This window comes from Prosopis cineraria, unplaced genomic scaffold (assembly GCF_029017545.1).
Source record: "Prosopis cineraria cultivar Desert tree isolate PC_DT_omini unplaced genomic scaffold, ASM2901754v1 PC138, whole genome shotgun sequence".
Classification (NCBI taxonomy): Eukaryota; Viridiplantae; Streptophyta; class Magnoliopsida; order Fabales; family Fabaceae; genus Prosopis; species Prosopis cineraria.
The window spans coordinates 46,884-69,893 of NW_026555465.1; the positions used below are offsets into that span (position 1 = coordinate 46,884).

At 34.6% G+C, this 23,010-nt stretch overlaps 1 protein-coding gene and 1 long non-coding RNA gene across 2 annotated transcripts in view; both read left to right on the forward strand.

The window, feature by feature from the left end:
* LOC129295536 (lysine-specific demethylase JMJ17-like) overlaps positions 1-20,650 on the forward strand; it is a 31,496-nt gene extending 10,846 nt beyond the window's left edge. Inside the window, 15 exon segments of the mRNA XM_054934059.1 lie at positions 304-477; positions 12,913-13,065; positions 13,145-13,336; positions 13,404-13,469; positions 13,602-13,697; positions 18,077-18,163; positions 19,113-19,221; positions 19,303-19,511; positions 19,618-19,689; positions 19,854-19,912; positions 20,004-20,083; positions 20,086-20,134; positions 20,227-20,267; positions 20,270-20,376; positions 20,474-20,650. Coding sequence (XP_054790034.1) covers positions 304-477; positions 12,913-13,065; positions 13,145-13,336; positions 13,404-13,469; positions 13,602-13,697; positions 18,077-18,163; positions 19,113-19,221; positions 19,303-19,511; positions 19,618-19,689; positions 19,854-19,912; positions 20,004-20,083; positions 20,086-20,134; positions 20,227-20,267; positions 20,270-20,376; positions 20,474-20,650 — 1,671 coding nt within the window.
* A 924-nt stretch (positions 20,651-21,574) lies between these two features.
* On the forward strand, positions 21,575-22,654 carry LOC129295535 (uncharacterized). Its single transcript, XR_008589586.1, has 4 exons — positions 21,575-21,746; positions 21,875-21,936; positions 22,250-22,328; positions 22,576-22,654. It is a non-coding gene; the product is annotated as an uncharacterized LOC129295535 (long non-coding RNA).
* The last annotated feature ends 356 nt before the right edge of the window (positions 22,655-23,010 follow it).

Here is a 23,010-nt window from a genome sequence, read left to right on the forward strand (position 1 = left end):
TTTGTACTCCTTGTATTATGCAAAGAAGAAAATGGAACAAGACAGGTGTTTCCAGCAATGCATCCTGCATTTTCCTGTTGATACATTTTGAATTCCGACTCAGTTCTTCTGATTTGGTTTTCTTCTTGTAGATATTGAATTCCCAGTCAATGACCTTGTCATTCGGAATTAGGAATTCATATATTACAATATTTGAAGGCCAGTTTAACATGTTTAGGTTTCTTGGATCTGAATAGTGTTGGATTTGTTCCATAGGAATGCTGATTTTTCAGTGAATTGAATATTGATGTCTCTCTTTTGCAGCACTGGGAACATCTTTGTGAGTGTAAAACTGTAAAACTACGTCTTCTCTATCGTCACTCACTTGCAGAATTGCATGACTTGGGACTTTCTGTGGACAATTATACTTCTGATGATAAAGCACTGTTTAGGAATATAAGAAAGCACTCTTCATGTCCGGGCACTTTGACAAAAAAGGTTGTATAATTTTTCTCCCCTTCTCTTTGTTTTTTAAAGTTTACACTATTATGTACTTGTTTCCAGAAGTTACATTTGCAATTAAAATTTAGGGTTGTCTTTGCTTCTATATGTTTGACTGTGTTGTTCTTCTATGATTGGCATGCTCTGTTTGCCCTCCCCACTTGATTCAATCATGCTATTGAATTGCATGACCTTGAAATTGACTATGACTTGTTAATAGGGGTATCGTTTGTGTCTCAGTAGTTTGTTATTGAAGTGTTAGACTTAAGCAGTGGCAGTGCCTTTAGTCTTTATAATGACTTGTGAACACACAAGGTCTACTAAGATTTATTTAAATGGTACTATTGTTTCAACTAACTTTAATTACCTAATACTGCATTCGGATGTAGGGGGATTTAGATTTTAGCCGAATCAATCATTTGGATTCATATTTTATTATAATTATTCTATAATTTTAAATTCCTTCTACACCCTAGTTATATGAAATATCAGCCACACTAACCCTTTCGTTCTATTCCCATTTTCATTTCTCATCTCCTTTTCATTGTCTTTGAATTTGAAAATTTTTAAACTACCCAAAGGATTTGGGAGAGAGGGAGGGCAAAGAACTGCATCTGCAAGAAAAAGAAAGTGAAAGAGAACATGATAGAGACTTGGTAGTATGGGATATCAAGTCCTACATTGAGTAGTATGGGTTCCCTATCCTACTTAGGTATCTATCAATACTCCCCAAATTTTGAGAGTTTAGGGTCTCTTTACAGAATCACTCACTCACTGATTACTAAAGATGAGAATTACAAGCTGGTACTTATGGTTTCTTCCCTAACTTTCATTGCTTTAAGTTTGCTCAATGACTTTTTGAATTTTCTTCCCATCACAGCAGGTTCCAATGCTTCTATAGTCATCTGTACAAGTCCAGTTTGATCCCATGCTCAAGGAAGCATAATGCTTGACTATTCTGTCCTATAGCCATATTGTATCCCATACTTAGTGTCCCATTTTAGAATATCAATTTCTTCAATAGATTTTGTCGGAAGCTTGTGTTCAACCGAGTAGAGCAAATTTCCATCTGACTGGGAATTGCTAGGCTAACCCATATACACTGCTTTCCATTGTTAACAGAAGTCGGATGTTGTCAAAACAATTATCACATTGTGACCACAATCAATCGTATAAAATTGTACACAATCAGAAACAAGATACAAGTGGATTCCAGTTGAGCTTCTTAGTTCTCATGTTCAAAGAACTTTTTGTTTCCATCACTTGAAGTATGTAGTTCCCAGCCATTATAACAACATAAGTTTGAAACTCGTCACGATAAATGAAATCAACAATTATAGAAGCCATAGCTTGGACTAAACATGGTTGAATTCCATTCTTCTCTACACGATGGCTTACCATGACTTAGACGTTCTTCAGATTCTTTGTTATTCATTGATACCCCAACTAGAATTATTACAACCATCCATGGGAGATAGAAGCTTCTAAGTAACTGAAATAGGACAAGTAGAGCATATATAAAGAGTTATAGGTCCATGAATCATTGACATGCTTGGCCCATTGGTTATAGTCCAATCAATGACAGCTAAGAATAATAAGTGTCCATCATAATAATATTAGGAACATCTATAAAATCATTATGGATAGTAGCAAAAGGGATGGCTGGTGTATAATTTGCTTTTGGTAATGATGTTTTGTGGTGTTTGGCTAATTCACACACTTTCACATTTTGCATCAAGTTTATTGTTTGAACAAAGAGATGGAACAAATGAGATAGGTACTGGAAATTTGGATAGCCTATTCTCTTATGCCATAACATGACATCCTTAGTTTTACAGGTGGATATGGAATTGCATACCTTGGTTTGATGTTGGTATCTCACTCTATCATCTTCAAGAATGTAGAGTCCCTTGTACTCTTTAGCTCTGCCAATCATCATCCCTGATGATAGATCTTGAAATGCACAATGGGATGAGAGAAAATTAGCACAACAGTTGGATTGCTTTGTCAATTGGCTAACTGACAATAGGTTACATGCTAATTTTGGTACATGGAGAGTAGATTTCGAAGTTACAGACTTTGGAATGTGAATGCATCCTTTTCTAGCAATAAGAGCTAGAGAACCATATGCAATTTTAACTGTCAATTTTCCAACACATTGAACTTAGGTAGGAACCAATTGATGGAAATCGGTCATGTGATTCGATGCTCTAGAGTCAACAATTCACAACATTTTGTCTTGAGAGATTTTTAGGACTTGAAGAAAGTTACCTCCTTGTGCCAGAAAAGACAAAAGCTGAATTTGAGATTGGACCTGCAATAATTGTGTCTCCAGGTTTAACATGTTTAGATTGAGTATGTTCCATTATGAGTCTTTGAAACAACGTGAGAACTCTACTACAAACCAGATCCACTAGGCTTAGACACATTAGTATTTGGACCAGGAGTTGTATCCCTATTAAAGCTATCTAAACACTTGAGGTCTCTACTGCTTGTTCATTTTGGTTCCGAGCATAACCAATGATCAAAGCCCACATATGCAGTACCCACACATGAGAAATTACAGGAAGAGACTAGATATATTTCATCATTGCCAAAGAAGATGATTGTTGTTTAGAAAAGGGTACCACATGCTATCACACATGTGAAAGAGGCTTTTGATGCAAAATCGTTGATTAGAATGTGTGGCTTGCATGCATAGCTGGTGGTGATGAACTTCTAGGGTTATGTCGATCAGAGGTCGTCAAACCTCCCTGGAGTGGTAGTGAAATCTAGTTCCTTCATCCCTTCTTCACACTCAATTCCCTCGTGAGAGAATGATGGTTGGAACACATCTTAGAAGAGAAAAACCCTAACTTGAGCCAACCTGGCTCTGATATCATGTGGAATTTGGGAGGGAAAATGATTTCATTGATTGATTTTCATTTTACAAGGCATGGGGATTTATACAGCAACAGGGATATTTACAATGAATGCAAAATATTCCCCATACTATCAACATCTACCCGTAGACTTATGATGAAAATAAATGCAATGAAAAACTATTTTTCCACAAATTACACTCTCCTCTCCTTATCTCTCCACTTTAACTACTCTCTCTCTTCATTTAAAATACTTTTCATCCTTTTATTTTCTTGTCAATTTTTCTTTTTCCAATTTTCATTTTATAAATTTTCAAAAGAAAGAAAAAACATATTCCATTCTTTTGGACTAGAACATTCAATTGCAAATTGCTTCCAATTTCCTAGTAGGCATTCCAAACGGGCATTTTCAGTTTCATACTTAAAGATATAACTGATTTTAATTTCAAGTAGGCACTCCAATCAATATCTTTTAATTTCTTGTCAAGTTTTTTATATTTTTATTGTATTAATTTTCACAAAAAAAGTAATACATTTATTTTATTGGACTAAAAAATTCAATTGAATATTGCATGTTGTTCTAGAGATGTGTTTGAGTCTTTTGACCTATTCGGTTTTGCCCCAATGTCCCAACCATAGTCATCCCTAGTCACTAAATTTGACCATACTGCTGCCAAGTTCAACTCTGAGAGAACATCTCCAGAGCAAAGTGACCGCTGTAGATATTGATGCTAAGAACCTAAAGAGTAGGATGCCCTTTTTTTTTGTTTTTGGGTCACCAGGAAGCACTTGTACTATATCCAATGTTTCTATTTTCTGATTCAAATAACTTTCTTGATGCGAATGTGTTATTGTGCTAACTTACCTTGGTAAGTTGCTTTTTATATGCTAGTTGCATTGTAAAACAATAAAAAATTATAATTTTCACTCAAATGATAAACTATTTAACATCAATATTTAATGTTAATGTTATTTAGAAAAATCTTAAGACAAAATTCAAAACACAACGTTTGAAGATTGAATGGAATAACTATTTTGAAAATGATAGCACATGTAATTGAATAAGTTTTAATTTAATAAAATAAAATAGCATGTATGATTTTTTTTTAATTTATAAAATAAAAAATAAAAAAAGAAAAATAAAAAATTGGCAATAGATTAAAAGGGTGAAGAATATTGTCAATGAAGAAGAGTGTGTAACTAAGGTAGAGAGATAATAAAGAGAGAATAGATGAAAGCTGAGAGATAAAAGCAACAAATGTAAAAAATGTGGGACCCACCATTTGTGATTTGTAATCTTTGTATTGGGCGGGCACAGATGACATGGTACTCTTGGAGTGCTTAAGAATTTCTCCCTTAATATGAGAACTTTTATAAAATTTAGTGGAGCATTAATGAGTGATTTTCACAAATACCCTTGATAATTTTAACTATTTCTCTCATTAATTATATTGGGAAGTGAAAATTGGGAATAGAGACTAGCTTTTATTAAGGGTTCTTTTGAAATGGTCCAATAAATTTTTACCAAATAAAAGCTTCTAACTAATTTTAACTGCAATAAAAGCTTTTATTAAGGTTTAGGCTTTTAAGATGTTCCTTCCCTTTCAACATCCAAATGCATCGGTGCTTGCCTTGACATAAGGGAAAAACACCAAAGGCGTGGCCAGGCAAGTCCCTGTCTAATGTGCATCTCATGGTATGAGAGGCTCTGGCTTTCTTCAACACCTTAGGCATTAAGATGAGCAGATTTAAGTAGACTGGTGGCTGCTGCCCAAACTAATGTTCTTTGTTGTTCTTTTTGTGTTAGGAGTGTTGGATTTTTTTCTTGGCTTTTTTTTTTTTTTTGGGCGCTGCCCTAGTGATAAGGGACGCGAAAGCAGAATCATGCTAGTTTAGGGATAGAACCCTGAAACACAACAAAAACACAAGAACAAAAAGAAAGGGATGAAATTTATGATGAAAATAAAGAAAGAAAGGAAATAAACAACGGGATAATGATCAAGGATAAAATCCTCTAGAGCACCTACCTCTAGGAACCTCAACCTTCGAAGACACCACAAGAGTTGATCATACTCTTGATCACGTTTGTTTCTCATACGGGATGTCACCACAAAGTACTAAGGTTTACAAGAGTTATAAACTTTAAAATGAATAATTTCATTCAACTTCTATTCTGTTTACAAGAGGGAGCATGCCTAATATATATAGGATCATAGAGAAGACCATTTCCTAAATTTAAAATCCTAATTTCCTAATACTAAAAAGCGAAATAATATAAAATAATGAGAAAATATTTACCCACATAATTGAGGAGATGTGATCCTAAAATTATGAGATTACAAAATTTAAAAATTAATAATATAATTAATTATAATCTTTGACTAGACTCAAAAATAGAAAATCAAATCAAAGGACTATTAAAATAGAAATTTAGGAGACAATAAAGGGATCATAAAGGATTTAAAATCATGCCACTCTTGACTTCTTTATTAGGGTTTCGTGCCTCCTTGCTTGCAAGGGGCTCAATTGGTAGTCTTCCTTGCATTGGGTTAAGGTTTGCATCTCTTGGGCTTGGCTCTTCATGGATTTGGATATTAAGCATATTATACACGTATAGATGTTCTCCTTTGGGCTTGAGAGGAGTGTTCCAATGCTCTCCAAGCTCTTGGACTTCTTGCACAAAACTAAACAAGGCTTGTTTCATGGTTTTAGTTCGAGCTCTTGTTATTGGACCTCCAATATATTGTAATGGGTCTTTAAGTACGTTGGATTGGAAGTATTGGGCTCCTTGCTCTTTGCCTTGAGCTCCTTCTATGTCACCATGCTTATGATTACCATCCTCAAGCTTCGTTGCCATTAATGCCATGTCATCCGTGCCATGGGGGCCATCATTCCCTCCCAGTTGGAAAGGATTCGTCCTTAAATCTGTAAAATCATATAAAGATAGATCATAAACATTAAATGCGGCACTAACATTGCCATAAGAGCTAGGTAAATCAATCTTGTAAGCATTATCATTAATTCTTTCCAAAACTTAGAAAGGTCCATTTCCTCGAGCTTGAAGTTTGGACTTTGATTAGGAAATCTCTCTTTCCTTAAATGTAACCAAACCCAATCTCCAGGTTCAAAGATCACACGTTTTCTGCCTTTATTAACTTGCCTGGCATATTGCTCATTCTTTTGCTCTATGTTTGCTTTAACCTTAGCATGTAAGTTCTGCATAAACTCAGCTTTTTTCTTGCCATCAGTGTTAGCATGCTCAGAAAAAGGAAAATGTAAAATATCAATAAGAGATAATGGATTGAAACCATAAACAATTTCAAATGGAGAATAAGAAGTAGAAGAATGAACATCCCTGTTGTAAGCAAATTCAATGAGGTAAACAATTCACCTAATTCTTCAAATTCTTCTGAATTATTGCTCTTAGCAGTATAGTCATAGTTCTGTTAACTACCTCAGTTTGACCATCATTTTGTGGATGGGCAGTAGTGGAAAAAAGTAACTTAGTCCCTAATTTATGCCATAGGGTACGCCAGAAGTGACTAAGAAACTTCACATCCCTGTCACTTACAATAGTCTTAGGTAAACCATGCAAATGAACAATCTCTTTAAAGAATAAGTTAGCAATGTTAACAGTATTATTAGTCTTAGCACAAGCAATAAAGTGTGCCATTTTAGAGAATCTGTTAACAACAACAACTATAGAATCTTTGCCTGTACAAGATTTAGGTAATCCAATTACAAAATCTATAGAGATATGTTCTCAAGGGTGAGAGAAGACGGGTAAAGGAGAGTAAAGTCTATGAGGTTGGACCTTAGATTTTGCCTGTCTACATTTAATGCATTTATCATAAACAGATATGACATCTTTCTGCATGTAAGGCTAAAAGAAATGATCAGACAAAATAGCCAAAGTTTTCTCGACACCAAAGTGTCCCATCAAACTACCACCATGTATTTCCTTAGTAAACAACTCACGCATAGAACAAATACGAATGCATAATTTATTTTTCTTAAAAAGAAATCCATCAAATCTAAAGAAATCACCAGATCCATGATTTTCACAAGATTTTCAAATATTTTCAAAATCAGAATTAGTTTTATAAAGATCTTTTAAAATCTCAAAGCGAAGTAATTGAGCATACAAATAGGAAAGTAATGTATATCTTCGAGATAAGGCATCAGCAACGATGTTTTTTTTTACCTTGCTTATGCTTAATCACATAAGGAAATGTCTCAATAAATTCTATCCAGCGAGCATGTCTCTTGTTCAACTTACCTTGAGACTTGAGAAACTTTAAACTTTCATGATCAAAATGAATGATGAATTCCTTGGGCTACAAATAATGTTGCCACGTTTCTAAGGCCCTCTTTAGAGCATAGAGCTCTTTGTCATAGGTGGAATAATTCAAAGCTGCACCATGAAGATCTTCACTGAAGTAAGCTATGGACTTAGAATCTTGCATTAAAACAGCACCTATACCAATACCAGAAGCATCACATTGAATTTCAAATGCTTTAGCGAAATTATGCAAAACAAGTAAAGGGGCATTAGTCAATTTATCCTTTAGGGTTTGGAAAGCCCTTTCTTGTGTCTCACCTCATTTGAAGGTCACATTCTTTTTAACAAGTTCATTAAGAGGGGCATCAATGCTAGAAAAATACCTAACAAATCTCCGATAGAAGCTTGCTAAGCCATGTAAGCCTTTTACTTCACTTGCATTCTCAAGGGTTGGCCATTCACGAATAGCCTTAGCTTTCTCCTCATTCACACGAATTCCCTGTGATCCGACAATAAATCCCAAAAAGATAATAGAGTCCTTGCAAAAAAAAACAATTTTGAAAATTAGCATATAGCTTGTATTCCCCTAAAGTGTCAAACATAGTTTTAAGATGATTCATATGATCAGTCAAAGATTTATTATAAATCAGAATATCATCAAAGTAAACCAAAACAAACTTGCCTATAAACTTTCTAAAAACATGATTCATTAATGCCATAAAAGTACTAGGAGTATTAATCAAATCAAAAGGCATAACTAATCATTCATATAGTCCAAATTTAGTTTTAAAAGAAATTTTTCATTTATCTCCCTTTTTTATACGAATTTGATGATAACCACTTTTAAGATCAATTTTAAAAAAGATAGAAGCACCATGTAACTCATCAAACATATCATCAAGTCTAGGGATAGGGTAACGATACTTTGCAGTGATTTTGTTGATTGTTCTACAATCAACATACATCCTTCAAGATCTGTCTTTTTCTGGCACCAAGATAATAGCGATAACACAAGGGCTAAGGCTCTCACGCACAAAGCCTTTCATCATTAATTCCTCTACTTAGCGCTGATCTCCTTAGTCTCTTCAGGGTTAGCCCTATAAGCAAGCTTGTTTGGAATAACAGCTCTGGGTAAGAAATCTATCCTATGCTCAATTCCTCTCAAGGGAGGAAGTCCATTAGGAATCTCATAAGGGAATAGATCTCCATAATCCTGCAACAAAGAGACAACACTAGAAGGCAAAGTAGGGTTAAGAGTGTTAGTAGAAAAATAAATATTCTTGAGAATTACAATAAGAGCTCGCTCACTCATCAAACCCTCTTGAATCTCACTTTTCCCATACAATAATATTTTCTTTTTATTCTTTTCCTTCACTTCCACCATTCTATTTTTTTCTTTTCTCACCTTCTCACCACTCTTTTTCTTCTCTTTTGATTGATTTTCAAGTAAAGTAATACTCTCTTTCTTTTTCTCTCACTCATGCCACAATCGAGGAGATCTCTTCTTTGCTTGTAATCTTGAGCAATTTTGAGTTGATCTTCATAGGGCTTGGATGTGCCTAAGAGGATTTAATACAACAGTCTTACCTTTAAAAGGCATCTTGTAACAATTTCTAAAACCATCATGAGTAGCATTACTATCAAACTGCCAAGGCTTACCTAATAACAAGTGTCCAGCAAGCATGGGGGTTACATCACATAATACATCACAAGTATAAACCTCAACAAAGAAAGTAATCAACACTTACTTAGTAACCCTAATTTCAACACAATCAATCAACCATTGCAATTTGTAGGGCTTAGGGTGTAGAATTAAAGGTAGAGATAATTTATTTACAAGTAAAGTGCTAGCCACGTTAGTGCAATTACCACCATTAATTACCATGCTACATACTTTCTCTTTGATGAAGCATCTAGTGTGAAAAATATGCTCGCATTGCTCATGTTCATCATCCTCCTTTGGTTGAATATTGAGAGCTCTTCTTGCCACCAAGATAGAGTGAACTACACCATTACATTTAAGTTCATCTTTTGATTCATGGGAGGTAGAATCATCATCAACATTATTAACATCATCTTTATCACTTTCATGCACACTATCATAGCCACCATCATCTCTTAAGATCATAACTCTTTTATTGCTACAATCTCTCGTCATGCGGCCCACACCACGACATTTGAAACACTTAATAGGAGAAGTGTTAGATGAATAAGAAGAAGGTTTAGGGTTAAAATTTTACCCTCATACTTGGTCTTTATTTCTTCCTTGGCCTGGGATGTATCTTTAGTTTTAGAATCCTTCCATTTGAAAGTTGCCTTGGAGTCTTTCCAAGTGAACTTGGAATGTTTGTTCTTATTTCTCTGCTTCAACTTTATAGTCTTGTGTATGAGCTCTTCCTTGTCCACAAAAGTGTACAAGTCAAGCTTATCTCTCAATTCTAACCTCAAGCCATCCATAATTCTTGACATTGCTTCATGTTCATTTTCTTGAATGTTTGCACGAAACTTCAAGATATTCAACTTGTGTGCATACTCCTCCACTGTTATAGATCCTTGAGAAAACATAAGCCTTTCTATTAAGCTTTTTGTAGTAGTAGTTGGGGACATAAGCCTTTCTCAAGTACTTTTTAAGCTTCTCCCACGTTTTAATGGGCTTTTTCCCAAGTTGGCTTCTTTTGTGTTGTAAATCTTGCCACCAATAAACAATATAATCAGTGAAATTCAAAAAAGCAGTTTTCACCTTCCTTGGCTCAGACAAATCAAGAGTCATGAAGATTTGGTTCATCTTTATTTCCTAATCAAGGTATTTTTTTGGATTGTTACTATCCTTGAATGAAGGATACTTTACGTTTTGGTTCGGTAAGTCAATATCACATTTTGAGGATTTCTTTCCCTTAGGAGAAGGGGGCTTTTCATACTCCTCATCATCGCTGGGGGTTTCACACTTTTTTCCTTTAGAAGAGGAAGCCTCCGGCTCATCTTTATCCTCCTTATGGAACCTATGATCAAGTTCCAAGCGAAACTGCTGCAACTGTATTTTGATAAGTTCTAAAACAGAGCTCATATCAATACTAGGGGATTCATCCTTGTTACTCATGTTCACAGAAGCACTAGAAACCATATAAGATAAAAATGAATCATCATACACACAAACTCACGTACTTACTCTCAAGATAAATAAAGTCACTCGTGTTTAAAAAAAAAAATTAATGGCTTTTTTTTTTTTTAAAGATGAAAAACACACTTACCTTTTACCATTCACTAAGCTTGTGGATAGTATTCAATGGTGAAACCAAACACAAATCAAGAAACTAAGAAACAACTAAGTGCATATCTTCTAAATTAAAGAAACTAGAAAACAAGCACAAGATGAAAAGAGAATATTTTTGTATTTTGTTTTTTTTTTTTGGATTTTGAAACAAATAGGAAAAGTAAAATTTTCAAATAAAATTAAGCTTGCAAAAGAAAAAACCACATGTGACAAACAAAAATAGGAAAGAAAGAAATAAAAGTCAAAGAGTCAAATATTCAGAGACAAAAATAGGAAGCTAAATAGAATAGGAGAGTAGCACAAACAGCAAAATAGGAGAGTACAGAATTTGAAAAGTGCTACCAAAAATTAAAATAAGAAAGTGACCAAAGTAGAAGACTTTCTTACCACTCAAGTTGACTTTTTTCTTTAGGCAACCTATTGATTACTTGGAGTTCAAGAATAGCCTTTTTCACCAATCATAACTTACAGCAATATATTTTTTTTTTGTAATTTTTTTTAATTTTCGGAATTTTTTCTCTTTTTTTTTTCAACACACGAACACGTTTTTTTTTTTGCCTTTTTTTGCACGAATTTTTAGGTTTTTTTTTTTTTGAGAAGGCTAATAAAATCAAAACTCACATAAGATGAAAAAGTCACAAAGATGGAAGAGAAAAACCAAAAGATAGAAGTAGATGGGGTAGAAAAGAGATGATCACAAAAAAAAAAAAAAAACTCAAGATGAAAAAGAAGAAGAAAGAACAAGAATTTGAACCAAAACTAGCAACCAAAGCTCTGATGCCAATTTGATAGGGGACGCAGAAGTAGAATCGTGCTAATTTAGGGACAGAACCTTGAAACACAACAAAAACATAAGAACAAAAAAAAGGGACGAAATTTATGACGAAAATAAAGAAAGAAAGGAAATAAACAATGGGATAATGATCAAGGATAAGATCATCTAGAGCACCTGCCTCTAAGAACCTCAACCTTCGAAAATACCACAAGAGTTGATCATGCTCTTGATCACGCCTGTTTCTCATACGAGATGCCACTGCAAAGCTAAGGCTCACAAGAGTTATAAACTCTAAAATGAATAATTTCATTCAACTTTTGTTTTGTTTACAAGAGGGAGCATGCCTAATATATATAGGATCACAGAGAAGACTATTTCTTAAATTTAAAACCCAAATTTCCTAATACTAAAAGAAGAAATAATATAAAATAATGAGAAAATATTCAGCCACATAATTTAGGAGATGTGATCCTAAAATTATGGGATTATAAAATTTAGAAATTAATAATATAATTAATTATAATCTTTGATTAGACTCAAAAATAGAAAATCAAATCAAAGGACCATTAAAATAGAAAATAATTTAGGAGACAATAAAGGGATCATAAAGGATTTAAAATCATGCCACCCTTGACTTCTTTATTAGGGTTTCATGCTTCCTTGCTTGCAAGAGGCTCAACTTGCAGTCTTCCTTGCATTGGGCTAAGGTTTGCATCTCTTGGGTTTGGCTCTTCATGGATTTGGATCTTAAGCACATTATACACGTATAGATGCTCTCTTTTGGGCTTGAAAGGAGTGTCCCAATGCTCTCCAAACTCTTAGACTTCTTGCACAAGGCTAAACAAGGCTTGCTTAATGGCTTTAGTTCGGGCTCTTGTTATTGGACCTCCAATATGTCGTAATGGGTCTTTAAGTACGTTGGATTGGTAGTATTGGGCTCCTTACTCCTTTCTTTGGGCTCCTTCCATGTCACCATGCTCATGATTATCATCCTCAAGCTTCGCTGCCATTAATGCCATATCATCCGTGCCATGGGGGCCATCACCTAGTGTTGGTGTATTTGTTATGATAAAACCTTCAATTTATTTGGATTTAAGTAGAAATAATCTTGTGATGTACTATGACATTCCCTTTTTTAGGTAATTATGTTAAATATTTTGAGTAGAATGCCCTACTGCATTTCTGAAGGTTTTTTCTTTCTTGTTATAATTTAATATTATTTTGAGACTGCTGGATGGTGTAGGTAAAAGGTGGTTCCATTACTTTCTCGCAGCTTGCTACACAATGGCTTCTGCGATCTAGTGAGATTCTTCAGAATCCTTATTCAAGCGATGCTGTTGTTTCTGTGCTGAGGGAAGCTGAACAGTTTCTTTGGGCCGGTCCTGAGATGAATTCTGTGAGTTCTTGATGTTTTTTGAATTTGGTCCCATTAAATAATGTTTCACACAATTAAGGTTTTTTTGGTTGGGATATAGGTTCGAGATATGGTGAAGAGTTTGATTGAAGCTCAGAAGTGGGCAGAAGGGATAAGAGATTGTTTAAGAAAAATTGAAGCCTGGTTGTGTGATCAGGACTTTGACAGAGAGAAAGTGCACCTAGAATTTGTTGATCAGCTGCTAACATTTAATTTTGCACCATGCAATGAGCCTGCTTATCATAAGTTGAAGGTGTTATTTAAGTTTATTTTTGTTGCCCCTTCCGTATTTTTTTTTTAACTTTAAATAATGACACCAGGAATATACAGAAGGGGCTGTGTTGTTAAGTCAGGAGATTAATATTGCTTTGTCAAAGTGTTCAAAGGTATTTTAACATAGACTTCTCAACTATATGCCTTTGTCAATGTGTTGTAATCTTGCTAGTTATAAATTACATTCGATGAAATTCTGCTTCTTCTATCTAGTCCACCATTGTAATAAACAATGTTCATTTCAGATGTCTGAGTTGGAATCATTGCATTCTAGAGTTTGTGGCTATCCACTCTACGTGAAAGATGTTGAGAAGTTGGAAAGGAAAATTTCTTCAACTAAGGTAGAATTTGCCATATAATAATAGCATTACTCATATATTTCTACTTGGGTTTTTTGGAACTTTATTTTTATTTATCTCTTTCAATTTTGTTTGGAATTATATAGAAGATTAGGGATTGTTGGGTGTTCTATATCAGAGATTTGTTACATCCAACTTAAACTACCAGGAAAAAACTATGTTTACTTACTAATTTTTTATGCTTTCCCGTTGAGTTTTCTCCTTCTATCTTTCAGAAGAAGGCATTGGGGCTTGCTGTTTTCTGCTGTCAATTCCAAAGAGAAAGAAAACATATTGTGAGTTTATGGATGAAAAGGGGATTGATTTATTCACAGAGAGCAGCGACACATATATAGGAGAGATCAGATCATAATCAGATCACAATCGCATCAAATCTCCTCTGTAATCTGGAAAATAAAAACAGAATAGTAAATTTGATCCCAATCCCTAATAATCTGCTGATAAATAACTAAAGATAATAACAATTAGATCTAGGGTTAGTTTTAGTGAAATTAATGGGCCTAAGGCTTATGGGCCATTTAACCTACTTCCAACACTCCCCCTCAAGCTGGTGAATAGATGTTGATTATTCCCAACTTACTTATCATTTCATCAAACTTGGCTCTAACTAGAGGCTTAGTCATCACATCTGCAACTTGTCTTCCTAAAGGAATGTAGGCCAGGTTTATGACTTTAGCTTCAATTTTTTCCTTGATGAAGTGCCTATCAATCTCAACATGCTTAGTCCGATCATGTTGAACAGGATTGTTTGCAATTTTTAGAGCAGCCATGTTGTCAGACCACATTTTGATAGGAGCTTCCATTTCTATACTGAGTTCCTTTTGAAGTTGTACAACCTATATACTTTCACAAATCCTAAGTGCTAATGCTTTATGTTCAGATTCTGTCGATCTTCTTGAAACTATTGGTTGTTTTTGGCTTCTCCAAGTCACTAGATTACCCCACATAAATGTGCAATAACTTGTTGTAGAGCGTCTATCATCAATGGCTCTTGCCCACTCTGTATCAGTGTAAATCTCTACATCTGTTGTATTGTTTCAGCCCTGAATTCCGTTGTTCCCATCCGTATAGATCTCGACACACTGCTTGTTCCCTTTTGAGATGAATAATCCCTTGCCTGGTGTGTTTTTTAGATATCTTAGAGTCCTGTTTACACCTTCCATATGCTCCTTCCTTGTTGTTCTAAATAATTTTTGAAAGTGGAGTTCAAATATTCTCTTCTGTTGTCATTGCGAAGAATTTTAATTAATGTTTGAAATTGATTTTGAATAAACACATGAAAATTTTTGAAGATGGTGAGAACCTCAATTTTTTCTCTCATTAGAAAACCCATGTTAGTCAAGTATGATCATCTATAAACATGACAAACCACCTACATTTGGAGTTCGTTTCAAATTTTAATGGTACCCATACGTCACTACGGATAAGGGAAAAAGGGTGAGTTGGAGTAGAAGAATTAAAAGGAAAAGAATGTCGGACTTGCTTAGCAAATTTGCAAGTATCACAATGAAATTCAGAAATTGTTTTATTAGTGATATTAGGAAACAGAAATTTCATATATTGAAGGCTTGGATGGCCTAACCTAGAGTGCCATAAGGTAAGGTCAACACTGGTCATGACAGAACAGATAGTAGGATTATTCTTGGATGGAGGTCTATGAATATAGTAGAGTCCATGCCATTCCTTAGCATTACCAATCATCTTCCCCAAGACTAAGTCCTGAAATTCACAACCCCTTTTGTCAAAAATACTAAGCAGTGGGCTTGATTTACAATGCGACTTACAGATAGTAAGCTACATTTAATAGTTGGAACATATAAAACATTTTTTAAGGTAAGATGCTCAGAAATAATTATAGTTCCATTTGCAAATTCACCATTGGATACTTCAACATATTTATGCTTAGAATGTTCATTAAAATTAGAAAAAAAGTTCTCTGAAACCTGTTATGTGATCAGTAACTCCTGAATCTACTACCCAAATATTCTTTGGGTTGGCTTTCTCACTGAGAGTATAAGTAAGGGCAGTACCTAAATGTGCCAAGGTTACAGAAGGATGTTTTGGCTCACTCATTCCAGTTGAAGAAGCATGCTTTTCTAGGATTTTCCGGAGAATTGACAACTCTTCAGTACTTAAAGACCCACTTTCAGGTTCTGCATCACCAATCATAAGCCCCTTTCCTTCATTTTTAGGCTTTACTTTGGAATTTGGGGGCTTTCCATGTAGTTTCTAGCAAACCTCTTTGGTATGCCCACTCTTATTGCAGTGATCACACCATTTTCCAGATTTCTTGCCCTTCATTTCCCCTTGAGCTCCATGGACAACAAGTGCGGAAGCGTTATTCGAAATAGGAGTTGATATTATGGAGCTTTGAGTCAACATTTTTCTGCTCTCTTCATATCGGATCATGTTGAAGGTTTCTTCCAGCATAGGAGGGGGTTTCATGCTCATTATTTGACCCCGAATATCCTCAAAAGTTTCATTTAAACCCAGCAGAATATCATGACATCTGTCTCGATCAATCAGTTTTTTATAATAAGTCCCATCCCTGTGACAAGACCACTTATGGATCTCATAGAGATCAATTTGCTACCAGAACTTCATTAGAGTAGTATAATATTGAGTTATAAACTTGTCACCTTGAATGAGATTTCTAAGGGAACGTTTTACTTGGAATATAGCAGTAGCATTTTCTTTGATCGAGTACGTGTTTTTTGCTGACTCCCAAATTTCTTTGGCAGTGGTTGCAAGCAGGTAATTCTCACTTATCTCCACTGTCATGGAGTTTATAAGCCATGCCATCATCATATTGTTCTCAACAACCCATATTGCATATTGGGCATTATCAGGCATCAGTGGCGGAGGAACACCAGTGAGATATTTTTCTTTATTCCTCCCTCGGACTACCATCAAAATGTTCCGGGACCACTGAAGGTAGTTATTCCCATTCAGGCGGTGCGTGACTGCGACCTGGTAGTGCGTCTCAGTTATTGGCGCAACTACCCCAGAAGGCAGAATCGTTGAGTTCAGCCTTCTCCTCTAGTTGCACCCTTCTCGTCCTAGTCGAAGGCGTTTGCTGCCATCGCTGGTTGGAAGACTCGAGGTTGTTGGTGAGTGAGTGCGTTCATGTACGACATCGTGAAGGAAGAGGGAAGAGTCAAGACTAGAGCTCTGATATCATGTAATTGAATCTGTTTTCCCCTCTATGTTTTATTGACAAATCACGATTTACATATATAGATGGAGGGGAGAGAATAAATCTAATCAGATTCCTAAACTCTCTTATGAAATAAAAACTAATAATAATAATCACTAATTACAGATTCTGAAGGACGTTGCAAGCTCAGGAAGGAAAATTAGGTTTGTGTATTAGTGGGTCTAGGCCCAATATAGGCAAAGGCCCACATCCAACATGAAGTCGCATGAGCGATAAAAATTTAGGTATAGGTCGATGGCAGCTCTAATGCCATGAACACTTTTGTGATGAATCATGCTTCTTTATATAGAGGGAAATAGTATTTATAAAGTACAAGAGAGGTGATAATAATAATATCATATCAGAAAAATAAAATAATCCCTAATATCATGCTGAAAAGATAATAACAACTAAAATAAAAAGAAAGATAATATGAGATTAAATCTAGGGTTAAGTTAACTAATGGGCCTAGGTCCATCAGCCCACTTTCAACAGTGATGCATAGTTGTGAATTTACTAGGGAAACTTGTTAATAGTACCTTCTATATATTCAGTCTTGTTGACTTGTTAAAATGTGAAATAAACATGTTAAAATCCTAACTCAATTTGTTAAAAAAATGAAGGGCAATTTGGTAGTTTCCTATCAAATATTTTCGACTCAGTCCCTTAGTCCTGCAGTGTATATTTATTTTTCATATTCTATTGATCCTGATTTGAAGTTAAATCCCTACAAGGATCCTTTCCTGAAATTATCCCGAAAAAGATGGCAATGAAATCAACAATACCTTTCACTCTCTTGAAAACTTGTGGGATCAAATCTCTTAGAAAAGCTTTAGGCCACCAAACATAAACATAAAAAGGAAGCTGAATGGACATTTAATCCCACAAGAGATGAGGAGTTGATGATTAATTTACAAATGATGCATGACTTTTTCATTAAAAATAAAATGGTACATGATTGTCTCTATGAGAGTGCACCTGTAGCTTAGCACCAGCCTGAAGTTTTGCTTATGTTCTCAAGTGCATATTTTTTAAAGCTTGAGCTGTTATGTGGTACTTTAAGCTTGTGGAGCAGTGCAAATTTTGCTTTCCATATTTCGCTAAACAGGTGTGTGTGTGTGTGTGTGTGTGTGTGTGTGTTTTATTGTTTTTTGGCACACTTCAGGTGTGGCTGCAGAGAGCCAGAAGCTGCATCTCCATCAAACATCCTGCTGCAGTAGAGCTTGATGTTCTTTACAAGTTGAAGTCAGAGGTTATCAAGGGATCATTTGTTTAAGCTTTTGTTTTTAATGACAAAAATCACATTTTTTAAAAAAAATTTAATTTGTGAAGTTTTATGATGTTTGTTTAAACTTCTTAAAATAATTAGAATCTCAAAAAAAAGGTGGCGTCTGAAAATAATATGATGTGGTTGGTGAGAGAAAAATACAGAGATATTCGGAAATATTATAAAATTTTAATAAATCATTCTCTATGAATAGAAATCCATGAAGATATCGTAAAATTTTAAAATCTGATATGGTAGAAGATATAGAATAGAGAAGAAATAGAGTAGAACAGAGGATAAATAGGAAGGAAGATGAGACAAAGACGAGAGATAGATAGGAGGGGATAGAGACTAAGCAATACTTTCCTTTTTCAGGTTACAACTAGGGTCTCTTGTATAGGTTCCCAAATCCTTTATTCTCTGCAGCAACTAACTAACCTCAACTAACCAACCAAATATTTTTTATTTCTTTATTTATTCTTTTCATATCAAAATCGCTAAAGAATAACCACTTTTTATTATTATAGTCAAATATAAAATAATTTCTGTTTTTATAAATCTCGACAAAATAAATCTTTTTTTATAAAATCTAGAAATTATCTATTATTTTTTAATTTTAAACAAATGGGCCCTAATTCTTGAGAAACAGTGCATTTAGTTTGACTTTGTTTAATTTCTCAATTATAGTTCCTGTCAGCGTAAAGGTGGCTGACGGTCTTACATTATTTATTGTAATTTAAAGCAAGCTCTCAAGTTAATGTGTAAAGGGATTGCAATGTTTCAAAAATGAAGGGAAATATTTTCTGCTATGGTATTAATTTAATATATTAGTATGCATATACTGTTTAATCGACATAAGACTCCAAGTCATGCACATATTTTGCATTACATGATCTATATAATGATTAAATAATTTATTCATTCTTTATAATAGATTATGGAGCTTCAAGTACTGCTTCCAGAGATGGACGTGATTCAGAATATATTAAGTCAAGCAGAATCTTGTGGTTCAAAATGTAGTGAGATGTTAGAAGGTCCCATGATCTAAAGGTTTGGTTGTTGTTCCTTTCTCACCTCTTTAAGTTTTTTGGTTGTTAAATTGGATTACTTTATTAGCAAAGGTGATCTGCAGAATGTCAAGATGCTTCTTAAGGAATGGGACGGCTTTATGGTTGATGTACCTGAGGTGAAGCTTTTGCGGAAATATTATAAGGATGCTGTTTCATGGGTTTCCAACTTTAACCATATTGTAGGAACAACACATGAACGGGAGGACCAACATAATGTCATCGATGAATTGAAGAGTATTTTAGGAGATGGTTTATCATTAAAATTCATGGTAAAAGTGGATCCTTTTGTCCCACTTTATCATAGTTTAGATCTTTATAGGCCATGTATCTGTTTATTATGTTGTCAATTCATTGTCCCCACTGTCTCACCTTGCAGTTGATGAGTTGCCATTGGTTGAGACTGAGCTGCAGAAAGCTCTTTGTCGGGAAAAGGCTCTACAGGCATGTTCATTTTTCTAGTGCATTTGTCGTACGGACCTTGGATTTATTTATTAGAATTGTGTAGCATCGAATGTTTGAGCTATGAATTTATTATATTACGTGCTGAAGCAATTCTTCCAATTTTTTAAACTAATTAATATTAGAATTATTTGTAATTGGCACAGGCATATAAATCTAGGTTGTCTCTGGAATTTGTTCAGGAAGTGATGAAGGAGGCCAGACTGTAATTTGCAATCTCTTTTTCTTCTTTCAAAACTGAAAAATTATAAACTTTAATATAATCCAACTACTTCCATTTTTTTGTTAATTTCTAGGCTACAACTTGAGGGAGAGAAATTATTTGTTGGTTTATCTGGTTTACTTGCTGTTGCCATACCTTGGGAGGAAAGGAAAGGGTTCTAATTTCACATAAGGCTTCCTTCTCTGACTTCGGGGACATCATCAGGTTCAAGGATGGTTGACATGTTTATTAGAATTACTGAGCTTTTCTAGCTTATATTGATTCATGGTTATTATTGCATTTGGTTGGTCTTGTAGGGCCTCAGAGAGCATATTTTTGATTCTTCCTTCCCTTGATGATTGAAGGCAGCACTGCTGGAAGCTAATTCATGGCTAATGAATTCAAAACAATTTTTGGTTTCTTCTACTTGTCCATCAGATTCTCCACTGAAAGTTGAGGAGCTTCAGGTTCATTTCTTGTCCTGTTTGCTTTTCATCTTTGCTGAAAGCAGGTTCACTATAAATATGGAATTTTGGTTTTTTTTGTAGATGTGTGGTTTCTCAGTCAAAGCTTCTTAAAATATCTTTTGAAGAAGTGAGGATGCTTGAAATAGTTCTGCAAAACTGCAAAAAATGGGAGTGTGAGGCATGTTCTCTATTGGAAGATGCCCAGCATACTTTTGAATTGGATGACGTTGTTCATGGAATAAGCAGTGGCCTAATGTCCCAAGTTGAAGGTTGATTGCCAGAATGCAGTCTAGCACAAAATCTGGTTTATCGCTTGGTTTTGACTTTGATGAGCTTCCCAAACTTAAAGCAACTTGTTCTACACTGCGTTGGTGCAAAAAGATTCTTTCTTCTGCAATCTTTCTCCCTCTTGGAGGTTACTATTCTTTCTATTCAAACTACTATTTATTGCATTTGCAAAAAGTCGTCTTTTTTAAATTTAATTGGCCTAGTGAAGTGTGGTTGATAGGATGCAGATAGGTAAAGAGAAATGAGGAAGATAAATATCTATTAACACATGAAATCAGGATCTAACTTCATAATCTCAACAGCCACGTTTAAGAGAATCTTTAAAGGGCCCAAGTCTCAAAAGTCTGTTTTATTCATATGTGCTTGCTTTGAGTTGTAAGAATATTTATAATGTTGAATACAATCTAAAATAATGAATAAAATCTATATAATTAGATAATTAAATAAAATTGAATAAAATCTCCTAGAATCTATATCTATATAAAATATTGAATAAAATCTAAATAAAATCTATGGAACTAAATATTGGAATAAAATCTAAATAATTAGATATCTGGATAAACATCTAGATACTTAAATAAATATCTAATATCTACATAAATATAGAGAACTAAATACCTAAATGAAATCTAAACAATATTATTAAATAGAAAATATCTAAAATAAATAAAAATAATATTTATTCATAATATCTCTTCCCAGATCACCCATTACCTCAGAACTCTATCAGTGGCTAAGTTCAGTGCTGGTATTGCATGGATCACTGCTTTAATATATTTAAGATTCTTTGTCCATGGAGAACAAAAGTTTCTCCTCAAAGTACTTTTTGACCTTCTCTCTCTTAAAAGAGAATAAGAAAGAGCAGGTTGTCTCATGCTTTCTAAGGTTGCTTTCTGATTGATAATGTAGGATGTTTTGGAAGCTACAAAAGACTTTCCTCATTTGTGTGATTCTGGGGCCCTATTGAATATACTGATTCGTGGAGTCAAGTGGCTTAGGCAGGCCTTGGAAGTAATTTCTGGATCACACAATTCTAGGAGAAGCAAGTCAAGCGAAGTTGACAATTTATTAGAGATTACCAGGTATTCTTTATCCTGCATTGTCCTCTTGATGATTGATAATTCTTATTTTCTTATTTTTTGTTTATTCAATATAAAAATGTATATGTATTGATATCTGCAGCCTGCGTCTGCATTTTTCTTACCTGCAGACTATTAATATTCCTTTTGCAGCAATAGTCTACCAACTTGAAGAAGCCATTGGAAAACATAAGTAAGCTTTTGTTGTTGATAAATCAATTATTATCAACTCTTTATTTTTTTCTTCTTTTTTTCTTTTGGTCTTGTGTTTTTCTAGAAGATTTCAATTAATTATTTGGATTTGTAAAGTTTACACTTGCTGGATTAATTTCCAACCTATTTACTGTATAAGCCATCCTGGGCCAGAATTTGCCAGTGGACAGCACTTTCACTCTAGGGAATGTGGTTTGTGGTTTTTCAATTTTCTATGGGACAGTTTGATAAAGTTGATACGCCTGCCTTATATATGGTATGCATTATCTAATTACTTTTTATTTCCGCTGTAGAATGTGGCAAGAACAGGCACATCAATTCCTTAGCCTTTGTTCTGGGAAACGGTCTTGGGTATCAATGTTGAAACTCAAGGTATGTTTTTAGCACATATCAACCAATGGCTGTCATGAATCCTTTGTCAACTATTTTATATTTAACTAGACATGTTTCTGGTTTGCCTATATAATTTAAAGAATAAATCATGTTGTTGATGGGTTGTGAATAATGCCAACTTGCTTTGGATTTATTGTATATTGATATATTGATTGTAAAGATCCTCATCGGGGCCTTGGCATTGCCCTCGGTTCACTTGACACTGATAAGATTTGATTACCTTCAGGAATTAGGTGATAAGGTTGCCTTCACCTGCAGAGAACTAGATTTGATATCATCTGAAGTTGAGAAAGTGGAGAATTGGAGAAACACTGCATGAATTTTGCAGGAACTTTAGTCCAAATGAGGAATCACTGCTTGATGTTCTGCAGAAGGTCTTGATTCTAGAGTTTCTTCATTTCCTTGACTCAACTATGCATACATATGCCCAAGACCTTGCTTGTAATTTTTCAGAGAAACAGAGTTTAGATAGATCATTGTTCATATATGGCAAGTTGAAAGACTGCAAGGACGAATGTTTATGCATCTACTGCTTTACTGATTTTGAGGATCAGGAATATCTTTCTGCTCCACTTGTGGAAAACTGGTAAGGCACTCGTTGCTTTGTGACCATTTGGTGACTTATTCCAGTGCTCAAAAGGTTGACCCAGTTAATAGATAA